The sequence below is a fragment of the Gossypium raimondii genome, chromosome 7 (assembly GCF_025698545.1).
Source record: "Gossypium raimondii isolate GPD5lz chromosome 7, ASM2569854v1, whole genome shotgun sequence".
In the NCBI taxonomy this organism is placed as follows: Eukaryota; Viridiplantae; Streptophyta; class Magnoliopsida; order Malvales; family Malvaceae; genus Gossypium; species Gossypium raimondii.
Genome location: NC_068571.1, coordinates 8,444,531 through 8,461,650, shown reverse-complemented (window position 1 = coordinate 8,461,650; position 17,120 = coordinate 8,444,531). Strand labels below are relative to the sequence as shown.

General features: G+C 35.0%; 1 protein-coding gene across 1 annotated transcript; it reads right to left on the bottom strand.

Annotated features, from left to right (window-relative positions):
- Nucleotides 1-12,322: 12,322 nt before the first annotated feature.
- On the bottom strand, nucleotides 12,323-12,997 carry LOC105764440 (uncharacterized). Its single transcript, XM_012583009.2, has one exon. The coding sequence runs from the start codon at nucleotides 12,995-12,997 to the stop codon at nucleotides 12,323-12,325; it is 675 nt and encodes a 224-aa protein (XP_012438463.2).
- Between the last annotated feature and the right edge of the window lie 4,123 nt (nucleotides 12,998-17,120).

Below are 17,120 nucleotides of genomic sequence, written 5' to 3'. Positions count from 1 at the left end.
TCAAGATGAACAGAACTATCACTAGAAGCAATCGCCAGACTCAAATTTTTTTCCTTTAGTTTTCCTAATAAATAAATCACATAGTTAGGAACGCAATATATATTAAAAAACAAATACAATATAACAATAGTCGCATTACAAGCAATAAATTAAACGATTAGAAAATAAACACTATAAATAACTAAAATAAGTCAAATCGTATTAACAAACGTACCATAATTTCACCGACTTTGAGAGTCATAGCAGATCCATCTTTCTTCTTATGTGTAATTTCAAAAGTTGAAGGCGTCCAACTTTTGACCGGACGACCGTTCCTACAATATAGTAGTAAAAATATTATTTAATAGAAAGTTATACATATTTGAGAATATTAAAAATTAAAATACCTCGCCTCACTACACATGCAAAACTTCTAATCTTTTGTGTGAGTAAATTTTTGTTGTCTTTACCGCTTTTTCCAACTCGTTCAAGATCCTACATTATAAAATTTTTAGTACGTAAATAGTAAATATTATAAACCAAAATAATTACAATAGTTTGGAAGTACGTCATACCTCGCCTTTCTGAGAATGCCAAAATCTAACCACATCTTCCCATTGGTACCTCAACATACCCGCGGGACATTTTGCAATTTCTCATTGAGGGTTGTTTTTCTCTTATAATAATTTTTCTTCAAGGTACTTTTATTGTCTCTCCATCTTTTTCCCAATGCCTTCTTTACATAAGCATCCGAGACCTCTAAAGCAAACCTCGCCTACAAAAAACACAAGTTAATAAAGTAAATATAAATGAAACTATTTCCCAAGCATTACAGATGACATTAACATTTTGTGACCTTAATATTATCGAGGGCTTGGTTTTTATTGCTATTGGGCATTTGACACCATGACTCGTAGTTGATAGGCAACATATCCGCATTTCGTGCTAAAATGCCCATATATCCTGCTAAAAGTCGAGCTTCTGATCCAACAGGCTGACCAAAACTGTTTCTGTATACCTTGACACGCTCGACTGGATCTAACTCAGATAACTCTCTAAGTAGCGTCGTCCTCGACCTCTCAAGCGTCCCACCATTTTCAGCTACAAATGGTATATTATAATATAAGAATTTGAAAAATAAATCAATTATAAGTGAACACGCATGTAATTAATGTAAGTTACTTTGAACTTCCGTAGGATCCTCAGGTGTAATCGGAACATTCGAAGATCTAATTGCTATCTGTTGTTCAGTACTATTTGTGCCTGTCGAGTTTGGATCATTTTGAACAATGCTTTCCCTTATAATTTTTCTTCTAGGCATTTTATCTGCAATACACATAAAATGTAATTAAACTTAATAACTAACTACAACAATAACAGCACATATAAAATAGTTGGAATATATAATAAGACCAAGATTTAATACTAATGTAAGTTACATATAATTAAACAATCGTAAAATCTTACTACATCATTATTCAGTAAATATCTTCATTCGTATCCGACGAACCCATTGAAATTGTGCACTAGTACTAGGGATATTATCGTTTAAGTTTTGTTCGAAATGGCAAAGTTTCGTCGTCGTCGATGTTGTCTCTACTTCCACCGCCCATGTCAAACAAGTCTCTAGGGATGTTACGAGTACAACGTACCAACCCTCATCGCTTGGATCTTTTGAGTAAAAACTTGTTTGACTTGACTTGAGAATACATACGGCTCATCTATCGCTTGTTGTCTGTGTGAATCAATCGGTCAAAGTTCACCATTGTAAAACCAAATTGATCTTGCTTGATTCCACGAGTTGTATTAACATCGCCCAATCAACTCGAAATAAGACAACTTTCCATTTGCCGTAGTAATCCAACTCAATTATGTCGAGAAGATGTCCAAATATTCCACATTTCCTCGACGTGATTATTGTCCCTAGCACTAGCATAACTTGTAATTGCGTAATTAACAACTATTCCACAATTTTGCGTTCTCCTCAACCTCTCGCGATATTTTGTATGAAATCTGAATCCGTTGATGAGGAACGCACTATATCCTTTAACCACTCGATTTGGACCTTGGGAGAGCTATTTAACTTCGTCGTTTACGCTCTTTCCACTCCAAACCTATTGAATGGAAAGTAAACTGAGTAATTAAAAATGTTATGAGAAAGCATTATAATTTGTAAGCGGAAGCTCCAACTGCATACCGTTTGGCTTAACCATTCATAAAAAGATTCTGTAAACAACTTATTGATATCTCGATGTTGTGTTCTTCGGGAGCGCGAACGAGATCTCAATATTTGTTTGTACTCACTATGTTAAAAAAAATGTGATCTTTGTTAGAAGATAAACAATTTTTAGTTTGATAAATATTTATAAAATTTGTAGAACTTACTTCCGTAAAGGTTCCAATGATTCGTGGTAAAACAGAACATATCGATGTGCTTGTACCCACGATAAATGATCTAATTCTGCAATTTCAACTTTGCTGATTGGTTCTCCAAAACTTTGGAACAAATAATTATCGACTAAGTTATAGTCCGTGAGTCCAGCATTCCTATTTGGTATGTTCAACCTTGTTTCGACATCTTCCAAATATCTTGAATAGAAGGTCATACATTCCTCTGCCAAGTAGCCTTCAGCAATCAATCCTTCTGGATATCGCTTGTTGCGGCAGTAAGACTTTAATTTGGATAGGAACCTAAACACAATATACAACATTATCAAAAGTTGTAACTAAAGGCATAGAGGTGAATGAAGGAAAATTTTAAAAATACTTCTTTAACACATTTCTATGGGATACATCCATCGATAGAAAATGGGTCCGCCAAGAATTGCTTCGTGCGGGAGATGAATTATCAAGTGAACCATAATGGTGAAGAAGGAAGGTGGGAAGATTTTCTCCATGTTGCATAAAGTCAAAGCGGCTCGATCCTGTACCTTCTGAAGTTCTTGAACATCCAAAACTTTTCCACAAATGGCTTTCATTATGTTGGATAGTTCAATGATACAAGACGTCACCTTCTTGGACATACAACATCGTAGAGCAACTGGCATTAAATCTTGTATCAAGATGTGATAGTCATGTGATTTTAGCGAATATAATCTTCAATCTTTAACACTAACACATCGAGATATATTTGATGCATACGCATCTGGAACCTTTATATCCTTCAACACCATGCAAAACAGTTCTTTCTCCGTCTTGGACATTGAGAAAATAGAAGGCGGCAACCGATATTTCCCATTCGGAAGTCGATTGGGATGAAGATCAGGCCGAATTCCCATTTGGACTAAATCAAGTCGACTCTGAAGATTGTCTTTTGATTTTCCGTCGACGTTCAAAATTGTACCCACAATGTTCTCGCAGACATTTTTCTCAATGTGCATAACATCAAGATTGTGTCGTAAAAGGTGATGCTCCCAAGAAGGCAACTCAAAAAAAATACGTCTTTTTTTCCACAAGTCCGCCTCATTAGGATCGTCCTCTTCGTCGGAGTCATCATCAGCTTTATCATTTGATCTTCTGTTTCTTTGCATGTTTGTTGGTTGGTTTATCTTCCCATAAATGAAATTCATATCTTCCGACATGAACAAGATTTCAGAGCCACTGGTCTACGAAGGAGCTTCTCTAAACTCTTCAGTGCCGTCAAATGCAGAACTCTGAAATCTAAATCTATGATTTTCCGGTAACCACCGACGATGCCCCATGTAAGAGAACTTCTTCCCATTGTACAACCATTGCGAACATGTTTGTGAAGCACAACAAGGACACGCGTAATGACCCTTGGTACTCCAACCGGATAAATTGGCATAAGCGGGAAAGTCATTAATGGTCCACATCAAAGCTGCATGTAAATTAAAGTTCTCTTTTCTCAGCACATCGTATGTCTCGACACCAGCCCATAATTGTTTTAACTCTTCAATAAGTGGTTGTAAATAAATGTCGATATCATTCCCAGGGATAATCATAGATAAAATAAGGGAAGATTGCTTCATGCAAATCCACGGAGGCAGATTGTAAGGAGCAAGCACTACTAGCCAAGTACTGTACGCAGTACTCATGATCTTGAAAGGATTAAATCCATCAGATGCTAGCCCAAGCCTCACACTCCTAGAATCGCTTGCAAAGTTTGGAAATTTATTGTCAAATGATTTCCAAGCTAAAGAATCTGTCGGATGCCTCATCTTCCCATTATCGGTTCGTCTATCATGGTGCCACGTCATAGACTCCGCTGTCTTCGATGACATGAAAACCCTTTGAAGCCTTGGTATCAGCGGAAAATATCGCAAAATCTTGATCGACTTCTGTCTTGGGTGTGCAACATTTTCATCGTCATTCCCATCTTCTGTGTTTCTATTTATCCAACGTGATTGGCCGCATATATGACAGCACTGTTGGTTTCTCCGATCTCCCCAATACAACATGCAGTCATTCGGGCAACTATGAATTTTGGTGTACCCAAGACCTAAATCTTTTATCATTTTCTTCATATCTTTGCATGATTGAGGGATTTTTGTAAACGGAAACATTTCTCTCAAAAACTCTAACAGCATTGTCAAAGAGTTCTCGGTCCACCCTCCCAAACATTTTAACTGAAAAAGACGAATATAGAAAGACAATTTTGAGAATTTTGATCCCTCATACAGTTCTTCGTTCATGTCATTAAGTAGCGCGTAGAACTTTGCCGCTTCTCCATTCGGCTCTTCATGATGTACACTTCTTCTGGGTTCGGTAAAAACATTTCCACCGAGATTACAATCATCAGATGGCACAAAGTCGGGTGGGAACGACTGTAAACCATGACTGTGAATATTAAATGCTTCCCGCAACATCCCTTCCATTTCATCCCCTCTAACAGACTGATGGTAAGCAGTACTATCATAAGATACATCCATCCTTGAAGAGGAAGTACTAGGCGGGCATTCTCCATGAAAAAACCATTGTTTATAACCCCGAACAAACCCATCAACAATTAGATGCTCGTATACAACTTCACGATAATGCCAGTTTATGTTGACACACTTCTTACACGGACAAAGAATCATGTTCTCTTGGCTTGCATAAATTTAGAAAAGTTTTTATTCCATTTCGATAACCGTCGCTTACCCTTGACAAATTCATCCAAGACCGGTCCATTTCTTATTTCTTGAAGCCTAATCTTGACAATAAATTGCACGAGTTTAGGATTTAGGAATAAGTATAATTAAGCTATGTAAGTTATGTATTATGTAAGTTATTTATTATGAAAATTATGTAAGTTGTGTATTATGAAAATTATGCTATGTAAGTTATGTAAGTCATATAAGTTATGTATTATGTAAGTTATGTAAGTTATTTATTATGAAAATTAAGTAAGTTATGTAATTTATGAATAATTAAAAAATGTAAGTTATGTAAGTTGTAAGTTATGTAAGTTATGTATAATATTAATTAACTAAGTTATGTAATTTATGTATAATATTAATGTAAGTTATGTAATTTATGTATATTAATTAAGTTATGTAATTTATGTATAATATTAATGTAAGTTATGAATAATATTAATTAATTAAGTTATGTAATTTATGTATAATATTATGTAAGTTATGTATAATATTAATTAATTAAGTGATGTAATTTATGTATAATATTAATTAATTAATTAAGTTATGTAATCGAGGATGTAAGTGGATCACTCCCCTTTAATATTTACTACTTTTTATCATTTTAACACTAATTTGATTTTTCGATCATTTTCACTTTCAACTTTTAACATTTAATTAAATTATAATTTTTAGATAAACGGTTAGATAAACTCTTAAAAATTTAATGACATTAAAGTGACAACTCACGTAATAATTCATATTTATTGCATAAAAATCAGAAAAATAACAAAAATTTTAAAATTTCAACAAATTTAAAATTTTCATAAAAACAAATATCTACAACGGTAATAAAGTATACATTATATGAAATGTTATCAATATCATTAAAATTTTAATATAAGTATTTTTTGCAAAATAAAAATAATTTAATTAAGTTTGAATATAGAAAGAAATGATAAAAATAAAATTAAGACTGAAATGACGAATAAGCGAATATTAATAATAAATTTATTTTTTCGCTTTACGTTAAATAAATTAATAATATATTTATAATTAAATAAAACAATGAAAGCTAATTTTATTTAAGTAATATAATATATATATATATATATATATATATAAATTTTAAGTAATGTAATATATTTAAGTAATGTAAGTTATAAATTTTAGTAAGTAATATATTTAAGTAATTATGTAATATATTTTAGTAAGTAATGTAAGTAATGTAATATATACTGTAATTTCAGTAAGTCATGTATTTAACATTCTGTTAAATCGGGCAGCCCATTTTTACAATGTATATACAATATCCAAATCTCGTGTGTAAGAAACAAATAGCAGAGAACTAACAAACTCATTGAACAAAGCAGAACAGACATGTAGGAACTCGGTGTGAATTAAAGGAACTTTTTTGTTCTCCATGTGTTCTATATCAATGTTTTAATATGTGTCCGAAATCCAGATATAGTTGTCAGATGGATACTTTAGGAACAATCGGAGAATGAAGAAATCGTGTAACATAGTTTAACATTGTTTACCAACTACAGAGCTAATTACAGAGTGCTGGAAAATCGATTACGTTCTAAGAAAATTACTTTCAACAATTTTTACTGCAACATGGAGAAAAATTTAAAAATATATAAAGAAGGAAGAGCAGCTAAAGCATTTACCTGTAGATGCAGTTTTATACTAAATTACTCCAAAGCCTCAACAATATATGAATAAATTAGGCTTTGTCTAGCCCCACCCAATAAGTTTTTCTTAAAAGATATTTTAAAATGCACAAAAATTTCCAAGCCGTTGCACAAAACTGTGATGCTTATTTGAGGAAATTCACAATGAAGTCAACTAAAATTAGAGATTGTCGAAGAGTAAACTTTTGTAGTTTTAGTTCAGTTGTTTACCCCTTTTTAGTAATAACTAAATAAATTCAACTCTGAAATCAGAAGGAATAAAAGTAAGGACATTTTGATTAAAATAATATCAGCAAACTTACCTAAATACGAGTTGATCAATAAGGTAGTAACAAATGGTTAATCCACAATTTTGAGTTCTCCTTTCTTTAACAGTTGGGCAAATGCAGTGTTACTTCTGGGGAACAAAACTTGAACATAAGAACAACTGTTATTTTTAACTCTTCAACAATGAGAAGAACAAACTAGAAAGCAAACACAGACGATCGGTACTTCTTCCCAAACCCTAGACACGCAAAAATTCCCAAATTTCCCAAATTCCCAAACAAACTGGTACAAGCTTGGTGATTGAACTTGGACTCTAAACCCCAAATTCCCAAATTACACTGAACCCAAACCCTAAATCAAGATACAGTGTTTTAAAAGAAAAAAAGCTTACCTTTTAACCACAAATTTCGCAACTTTGATAGTATCCTGTCAAGATTGACTCAATTGTTGCTTCGTTTCTGATGATTTATGAGTTCTCCTCTCCCTTTTTTCCTTTGTATTTTCTCTTTCGTTTTTATCGCTTTCATTTTGTCCTCTGCTTCTGTTTCTGTTTGTGTTCTGCCTTATAGAGAAAATGATAAGTTAAAACATGATGAACAGAAACGGCGTCGTTTTGCCAAAATTTTAAGACACCATTCCGGCGTTTCTTAGAAAAACGCCACTATTGCTTGTATATTTGCGGCGTTTCCAAAAAACGCCACTAAAAATTGAAGTTATAATCTGAAACGGCGCCGTTTAATAAAGCTTTAATGCATATTTCTGACATTTTCTATAAAAAATGCCACTAAAAAATAATTTGCTTAAGCTAAACGCCGTCGTTTAGCTAATATTTTAAGTCACTTTTGCGGCGTTTCCCGCGAAAACGCCACTAGAAATTAACAGAAACGGCGCCGTTGAATTAATATAGAGAAAATGCTAAGTTAAAATTCGAATACAGAAACGGCGCCGTTTAGACATTGTTTTAATACCCTTTTGCGGCATTTACTGAAAACACGCCGCTATTGATTCCAAAATTTCCGGCGCTATCACCAAAACGCCACTACTACTTAACGTACAACAAGCCAAACGGTGACGTTTCAAGTAATTAATTCTAAACTTTTTATAAGTTAAAAACCGTGTAGACAGACGCGTCGTTTACTCAAATTTTAAAGACACTTTTGCGGCGTTTCTTGAACAAACGCCACTACTGCTTCCCACAGTTGCGGCGTTTAACCCCTAAAACGCCACTAAAAGTTTAACTATTCATTCGAAAATGGCACCGTTTTGTAAATTTTAGATTTTTTTGTCATATTTTGTTTTTTTAATTCATTTCTTATGTATTTGGTCCTAAATATATCCATCCATATAAAATATATCAATATATTTTTTAACTTATTTATGAATTCTATTTAAAATAATATTTAAATATATCAATTGGTATTTTAAATTGATTTTTTAAAATATTATTTAAAGAAATTAATCTAAACTAACCTAAAACCCTTATCTGACCCCTGAAACCCTAAACCCTAAATTCTAAACCACTAACCCTTAACCCGTAACTCGTAACCCCTAAACCCCTAACCCTTATATCCCAAACCTTAAATCCATACCCCCTAATCCTTAAAATAGCACGACCATCCAAAATAATCCCTAAATCTTTAATAATCATAAAATAGTTATAATTGATTAAACAATAATTAATAGTAAAAACTTTTTGTAATATTATCTTTATAATATTTATTTTTTTGTATAAAGTTTGAAATTTATAATATTTAATTTTATTGATAAATAAATAAATTTAAACTATATACTCATAACTTCAATATATTAAATTTATTATTATATATTTTAGAAATATATAAGAACATATTTAATATAAAAATTAATAAAACTAATTAATCTAAACTTAAACTCTAACATAACCGTTGAAACCCTAAATCCCAAATCCATAACCCCCTAACCCCTTACCCCTAAATCCCCAAACAAACGGTGACGTTTTCACAAAATTGTAGACATATTTGCGGCGTTTTCCCGGAAAACGCCAGTAATAGAGTACATCATTCAACTGAAACGACGCCGTTCTGATAGAGTTTCAAGAATATTAGCGGCGTTTCCCTATAAAACGCCACAATAGAAACTGATTCCCTAACACGTAACGACGTCGTATATTACAATATTTGTGGCGTTTTTGACTAAAACACCGGTAAAGGCTACCTTTTGCGGCGTTTTTATATAGAAACGCCGCTAAATTTCTCTTTTTTTGTGTGTCTTACATTTAAATAATTAATTACCTATTTATTTAACAAATACATAATTACTTACTTATTTATTTGTTTATTTATTTATACCAAGATTATTTTGGTCCTATATATACAAATTAAATAATTAATAACTATATATATATATCCATATATATCAAAAATATCAAATGGCCGTTAATTTGGGTTAAATGTTTTAAATAATTAACAATCTTCAAATTATAAATTAACATGCATCCATAAAATGATCATCTAAGTACCACGCACCTATTATATATATATATATCTATTAATTATAATATAAACTATACTAAACTTCAATATATTAAATTTATTGATCTGGATTTATTTTACAAATATATAAGAACATATATATATTTACCGTAAAAATTAATCAATCTAATATTAACCTCTTAAGAAACCCTATCATGACAGTCTAAACCCCGACCAAACCCAAAAATTCCCTAAATTAATATTCTTTAATAATCACAAAATATAGTGAAAATCTATTAAACAACAAGTTATATATAGTTAAAAATGTTGTACAAAGTTGAAATATGCTAGCAATATTATCTTTATGACAAAAATTTTCGTATGGATCTAAATATAAGTTTTTATCATTTTGAACTTAAGTATCGATATTTTTGCATCCGGTATTGCTACTTAACCATATATATATAGCCATTTATATCAAAAAATCAAATGGTTAGGGTTAAATGTTTTAAATATACAAGATAATTAATTGTATCATTTAACAAGTCTCAAATTATAAATTAACCAATCAATCGACATGCATAAAGTGATCATGATCTACCTATTATAATATTCAATATATTAAACTTATTCGGATCTATTTTACAAATATATAAGAACGTATATATTTACCATAAAAAATAATCAAAAACTAATCTAAATTAAACCCTAACATGACCGTTGAAACCCTAAACCTCAAACCCTTAAACCTCTAACCCCTAAATTAACCTTAAATCCCAAACCTTAAATCTATACCCCGTACTCCTTAAAATACCGTCCATAAAAAAAATTTCCTAAATCTTTAATATATATAATCATAAAATATAGTCAATAATTAATTGTTTAAAATATATTTTGTATAAATTGGTGTTTTATATTAATTCCTTTGATTTATTTAGTCGAACAATACTACCAAAATTTATTACTCTTATAAAAGTTAATTCTATTTTTAATTTATTCTTTACAATACAACAATTTAAGTTTTATTATATTTTATTTTATTCATAATTTAATATATTTTCTCTCGTAAAGTAGTTTAAATCAACTGTAATTGAAAATTAGGAATAAATAGTTAGCTGTTATATATATACGACTTCTCTTTAATAAAAACTTTTTATATTAATCAATATTATTTGTTAATTATAATTTAAATGTAAATTGTACCACTATATAATAAATAGAACAAAAAATTAATTATTTCAACTTATAAGATTTTTGTTACTATTAGCGGCGCTTCGGAAAAAACGCCGCTAAAGGTAAATGCATTAGCAGCGCTTAGCTACAAACGCCGCTAAAGACAAGAGAATTCGTGGCGCTCAGTTAAAAATGCCGCTAAAGATCCGAGCATTAGCGGCGCTTATATAAAAACGTAGCCAAAGGCCAGAGAATTAGCGGCGCTCAGATAAAAACGCCGCTAAAGACCCGAGCATTAGCGGCGCTTAGATAAAAACGCGGCTAAAGGCCAGAGAATTAGCGGCGCTTAGATAAAAACGCCGCTAAAGGCCAGAGAATTAGCGGCGCTTAGATAAAAACGCCGCTAAACGTTTAAAAAATCGCAAAAACGACGCCGTTGGTCTTAGGTTTTTTGTGGCGCTTTATATAAAACGCCGCTAATTCCTATTTTTAGCGGCGCTTCCGGGAAATCGCCGCTGATGCTCTACCTTTAGTGGCGCTTTGGCTAAATCGCTTCTAATGCTCGATTTTTTGTGGCGCTTTTGTTCCAAACGCCGCAAAAAGTGCCGCTAAAAGTCTATTCTGGTGTAGTGACAAAGGGAACTCCAGGCAACTACATTAACGGATCATATAGTTTGTCGCATATATAACTAGTCAATCTTTCTACTTGAACGGAAGATTTTCTTTTCCCCTTTTGTCTGCCCTATCTTAGAACGTCAACTCACGGTTCCATTTTGAAGTTTAGGCTCCATTCTTTTTCAATGACTTATTTAGCTCTTTCAATTTTATAAAAATAAATAAATTATGTTATTCTTTTATTTAATTTTTCTTTAAATTTATGTTGTTCATCAAATCACCTAAAAATAGATGTAAAAGTTAATGTTTGTTCATTTTGTTGATGTGGCATACATGTGGATTAGCAAAGTGAACAAACATTATCTTTTTTATCCATTTTAGGATGATTTGAAATGCAGTTCAAGTTCAAGAGCTAAAACAGACGAAAATGTAAATGGAAGGCTAAAATGACTTTCTTTTTTATAAAATTTGGACACTTTCTTAGTTTAAACAAAAAATTCTTTTAATAAAACACCATTTTAGGACTTAATAAAACTTCTTTAAAAAGATTTTAATATTTTAAAAGCTTGAATACATTTTAAAAAATCATTTTGAATAATTTCCCAAACATCAACATATGATATCAAGAAATGTCCAAACGTTTTAAAACCATTTCAAGTCATATTTAAACATATTTTCAAATCTCCAACATGAATAATTTCATTTATGAATCAATGACTACATTTGCTTTCAAATAGAATCTAAAGGACACTTAATTTTGCAAGTCAAAATATTTACAAATTCATATAATTGTCTAAGCCTCTATGTAGATGCCAAAATACAAGTAATAATTACAACTTCAAAACCTCAAATGTTGATGTGATGCTCCAAACCGAAATTACAAACTTTTCGTTAAGTCCAACCTTCACATTTAAACAACTAACATGTGAACTTGCTAAGCTATATATATATATCTTATACTTTGTCAATGTTGGCCATCTTAATTATTTCGTATCAATTCATTCAAGCCACATTTTAGTCCCTAACGGATTCATTTTTTTTGAAAGAAAACCCGAAGGTTAAAACTTTATTTAATCGCATCATTAAGAACAATATCGTGGATTTCCGTTGGAAAATCCATGTTAAAGTCCATACAGCTCTTGTTAAGGTTTGCCCATTTACACAGGGCATCAGCAACTCTGTTACAACACCTTGGGACCCATTTAACTGTAAAGAAATTGAAACCAACTGTGAACTTCCGAATTTCTTTCAACTGGTGGCCCATCAAGGTGAAGTCCTCCTTACTGCTGTTGAAGCGGTTAACAATACTTGCGCAATCTGACTCAATCGCCACGTACTTCCAGTTTTTGGAACGGGCGTAATTGATACTCACTTCCATGGCATGCGTCTCCGCCCACTCAATACTCGAAACATTGTTAGACATGCCCACACGCCCCCCAAGAACGAAACCATCTGTATCCCTTGCCACCAGACCGTACCACCCCATATTCTCATGGATAGTAGCATCGAAATTAATCTTGATAACTCCTGACTCAGATTTCTGCCAATCCCTTTCCACAATAGGCTTAGGTATCATCGGCCTGTCCAACAGATTAAAGATACGAAAGTCCCTATTTAAAGCCGCAGCCCTGTCCCATGTCACCTTGGCATCCTCCTCTATATTACGAAAAACTTTGCTGTTTCTACTATTCCAAATATTCCAGAGGGGAGAAATAAAATCCGACATAGCCTTCTTGTCCATCACGCGGGCAGTATCCTCGATCCAGTCCACGCACCGGTCATAAGTACCCTCGAATAACTTTTGATTTAACCCCCCATAGCGCAGCACTGCCCTGACACTAAGGCACTATCTCAAAGAGTGAACAAGGGTTTCCCTCTCAACACCACATATCGGGCACATACTGTTGACATCCCTCCGGATTTGAGAGATATTCTCATAAGTAGGTAGAATGTCATGCCCTAGGCACCAGCAGAAAATCTTAATTTTTGGCAAGGTTTGCAGTTTCCAAGTAAGGTTCCAGAAAAAACGGTGGGGGCCGTAGCCCACATTCTTCAAAGTCATCCAGGAGTAAGCTGACTTGGTAGAGTAAGAACCCTGGGGATTATGAAACCATATACGTAAATCATCCGGGCCATTAGAAAGAAAGGGAATTTTACCAATATAGTCCCCCATATTCTCCCCATAAATCACCTTCACTCTACATTCGTTCCATCCATCTTTGTTACTGTTCAAAAGATCACACACCATGTTCTCCTGAACCTCCCTTCTATCGATACGGATGGAATCACCGGATAAGCCTTCGAAACCCCAGTTATCCTTCCAAATGTCAATATTGCAGCCATTCCCCACCCTCCATCCGAAGCCCTCCTGAAGCCAAGTGGTCGCCTTTTGGATACTCCGCCAAGTAAAAAAGGGTTTGTCGACCCACTTTGAATGAAAGACGTCGCCATCTGGGAAGTACTTAGCCCTTAAAACTTTGTAACAAAGCGAGTCTTTACAACTCATAAGCCGCCACACCTGTCTGCCTAATAAAGCAACGTTAAAACGCCTAAGATCTCTGAAGCCCAGTCCTCCCATACCCTTCGGAAGGCACATCCTTTCCCAGGCCAGCATATTCCACCCCCTATTACTATCCTTACCCCCCCCACCACACCCTCCGGATCAAGGACTGAATCTTATTAATGACACCGTCCGGGATAAAGAAAATCGAGAAGGCATAGGTCGGGATCGACTGTAGAATTGCTTTAATAAAGATTTCCTTACCACTATTAGATAAGAGTCTCTTAGACCAACTGTTAATCCTATTGGCAACACGATCAATAATATTCTGAAAGACCATCGATTTTTTCTTACCCACCGGGATAGGTAGACCAAGATAACCATCAAAGTTATCCACCATCTTTATTTTCAGCAATCTGCTTAAGGTTTTGCGATTCACGTTCGGGGTGTTGGGGCTGAAATAGATCATCGACTTGTCTAAATTGATACTTTGGCCCGACCTCTTTTCGAAAGTTTCCAGAATCTTCATGACAGCCTTTGCTTCATGCTTTGAATTCCTAACAAATAATAAAGCATCATCAGCAAAGAAAAGATGATTAATACTCGGGCCATTCTTACTAGCCTTAATGCCTTTAATACTCTTAGTCTCTTGAGCATGGGTTAACATGCGAGACAAGGCATCCATGCAAAAAAGAAACAAGTACGGGGAAAGGGGAAAGGGGATCTCCTTGTCTAAGACCCCTTTTCGGGACAATAAGCTCAGAGAGGGTCATATTGCATTTAACTCTATATCGAACAGTACAGACACAGTCCATAATAATATGCACCCACTCATGAGCAAAACCCATTTTCAGCATCACATTTTTAAGAAAGTCCCAATCCACCCTGTCGTAGGCTTTGCTCATGTCGAGCTTAACCACATAACCCTTGTTCGACCCTTTTTTAAAATTGCGAAGGTTGTGAACCAATTCATGGGCCACTAATACATTATCATGGATCATCTGATTAGGGACAAAAGCACTCTGGTACTGGCTAATACAGAGGTGGAGGTTCTCTTTTAACCGGTTAGCCAGCACCTTTGCAATAATTTTGTAAACCACCCTACAAAGGCTAATCGGACGAAAGTTAGACATATCACAAGGATTCTTGATTTTGGGGATCAAAACAATTAAGGTTTCATTGATACACTCGGCGCTTCTGTTGCCTTTAAGGATAGAGTGACACAGGCTCAGCACGTCTTTCCCAACGGTAGACCAATTTTCCTTGAAAAAGCTGCCCGAAAGCCCGTCGATGCCAGGGGCCTTACGGGGGTCCATTTGGTTGAAAGCCTTAATGATTTCGCCGTCAGTGAAGTCGTCCAGCAGTCTCTTGTTAACGTCCTCATCAATACACCTAGGGATCAAGTGCATGTCACTATCATTCCCCTCATAAGTCGGCGATTTAAACAAATTATCAAAATAATTCCAAGCAATCTGGCAAATCTCCTTCTTATCCACGTGCCACACACCCTGCTCATCTTTAATTCTGTCAATTCTATTCTTTGATCTGCGACTCGACGCCCTCACATGAAAGAAGCGGGTATTCCTATCCCCCTCCTTCAGCCACTGTGTCCGCGCCCTCATGGCCCAATATTTCTCTTCCACCTCATAGTGATAGCCCAACTTACTTCTAGCTATCTTCAGGAGACTCGTCGATCTCTCACTAATCTGGCCGTCCATAAGAATACTAATTTCCTTCTCCAATCCTTTGATGTTGTTTTTTAACTTTCTGTACTGATTATACTGCCACGGGCCAAGCTTGTATTTTACCAGCTTCATCCTGTCCACCGCATTACACCCCTCCGTTGGCCACGCCTTAGAAATAATGTCCTTAGCTTCCTGCTCCTTTGCCCAGCAGATGTCGTACCTAAACCAACCTCTAAAAACATGACCCTTCTTCTTAGGCTTGTTGCCATGCAGATCCAATAAGATAGCCTCATGGTTCGACTTAGACTGGCGCACAATGCTCGAGGTAATGTACGGCATCTTCTCGATGATAGTATCCGAAATGAGAAATCTATCCAGCCTTTCCTTAATAACCCCGGTACCCTCTCTATTATTAGTCCACGTAAACCACCCGTTATTGGTTTTGACATCACTCAGGTTTAACTCTTCCATAATACCCCAAAAGTTATCCATCACACTCATAGGCTTCTCATGCCCCTTCCTTTTCTGAATTGTTAAGGATAGCATTGAAATCCCCACCAACGATCCAACCTTCGTTAACCTTTATCTTAACCTTCTTTAACATATCCCACACAAGGTGCTGAAGAGTGGGGTTAGGGTGGCCATAGAAACCAGTTAAGTGAATAACCTCGCCATCGACCAGTTTAATCAGCGAGTCAATGTGGAACTTGGAGTAAGTCTAGATTGTAACATCAACACCCTCCCTCCATATCAAAGCCAGACCACCGCACTTTCCCTCAGAACTAACAGCAAGGCAACCACCCATCCTACACCTAGACTGAATACGAGAAAACTCGTTAGCATGAATTTTTGTTTCGCATAGAAAGATAATGTCGGGAACATTCGCAACTGTGAGTTGCTTACTCTCGAATCGTCGCGGGTTCCGAACCCGCTCTGATTCCAAAGAAAAGATTTTCATTGCTCTTGGCGGGGCTGGTCATCAGCCGCCGCCTCTGATGGTGAGATAGGTCCAACAAGCCTTCTTTTAACTTGTCTCGCTGGACTTTCAATCGAAAAATAACCCTGTAAACTCTTTTGTCTCTTTCTCTTGCTTTTCGGCTTTCCATTCCCCCTTAAGCTGTTTGTACTTTCTACTTTCCATAGGGGAGGTAGATAGAGATTCCTCCTCAAGCACCATTTCTCTTCCGTCCGTACTTGGTCTCCAGCTTTCATTGCTTGATCTAGTCAGACTTTCCTTCTTATTTTCCTTCGGTTTTACCATTGATTTAGACTCTTCCACCCCATTTCTTCTCATTCCCTTATCCTGATTCGGGGTCACAATGGGTGCCCTCATCCAATTTCCAAATTGAAGATTCGAGTCCATCATTCCGCCCTTCATCGTATTGTTCGTGCACACCTTCAACGTATGCCCTATGATCCCACACGAGTGACAAAAATCTGGGAGTCTTTCATATTTTAACAGACTTATTCTTTCATTGCCATCTTTATCAGTGAATTTTACGATTCTTCTCAGTGGTTTTGACACATCAATCTTGACTTTTAGTCTCATGAATTCTGTCCAACTCCCAAATCTGTCCTTCTAATCGATTGCCACCAGCACACCAATCGTATTACCGACATCCAAAGCTGTTTGACGGTCCATGAGTTCTATAGGGATGTTGTAAATTCTCACCCAGAAT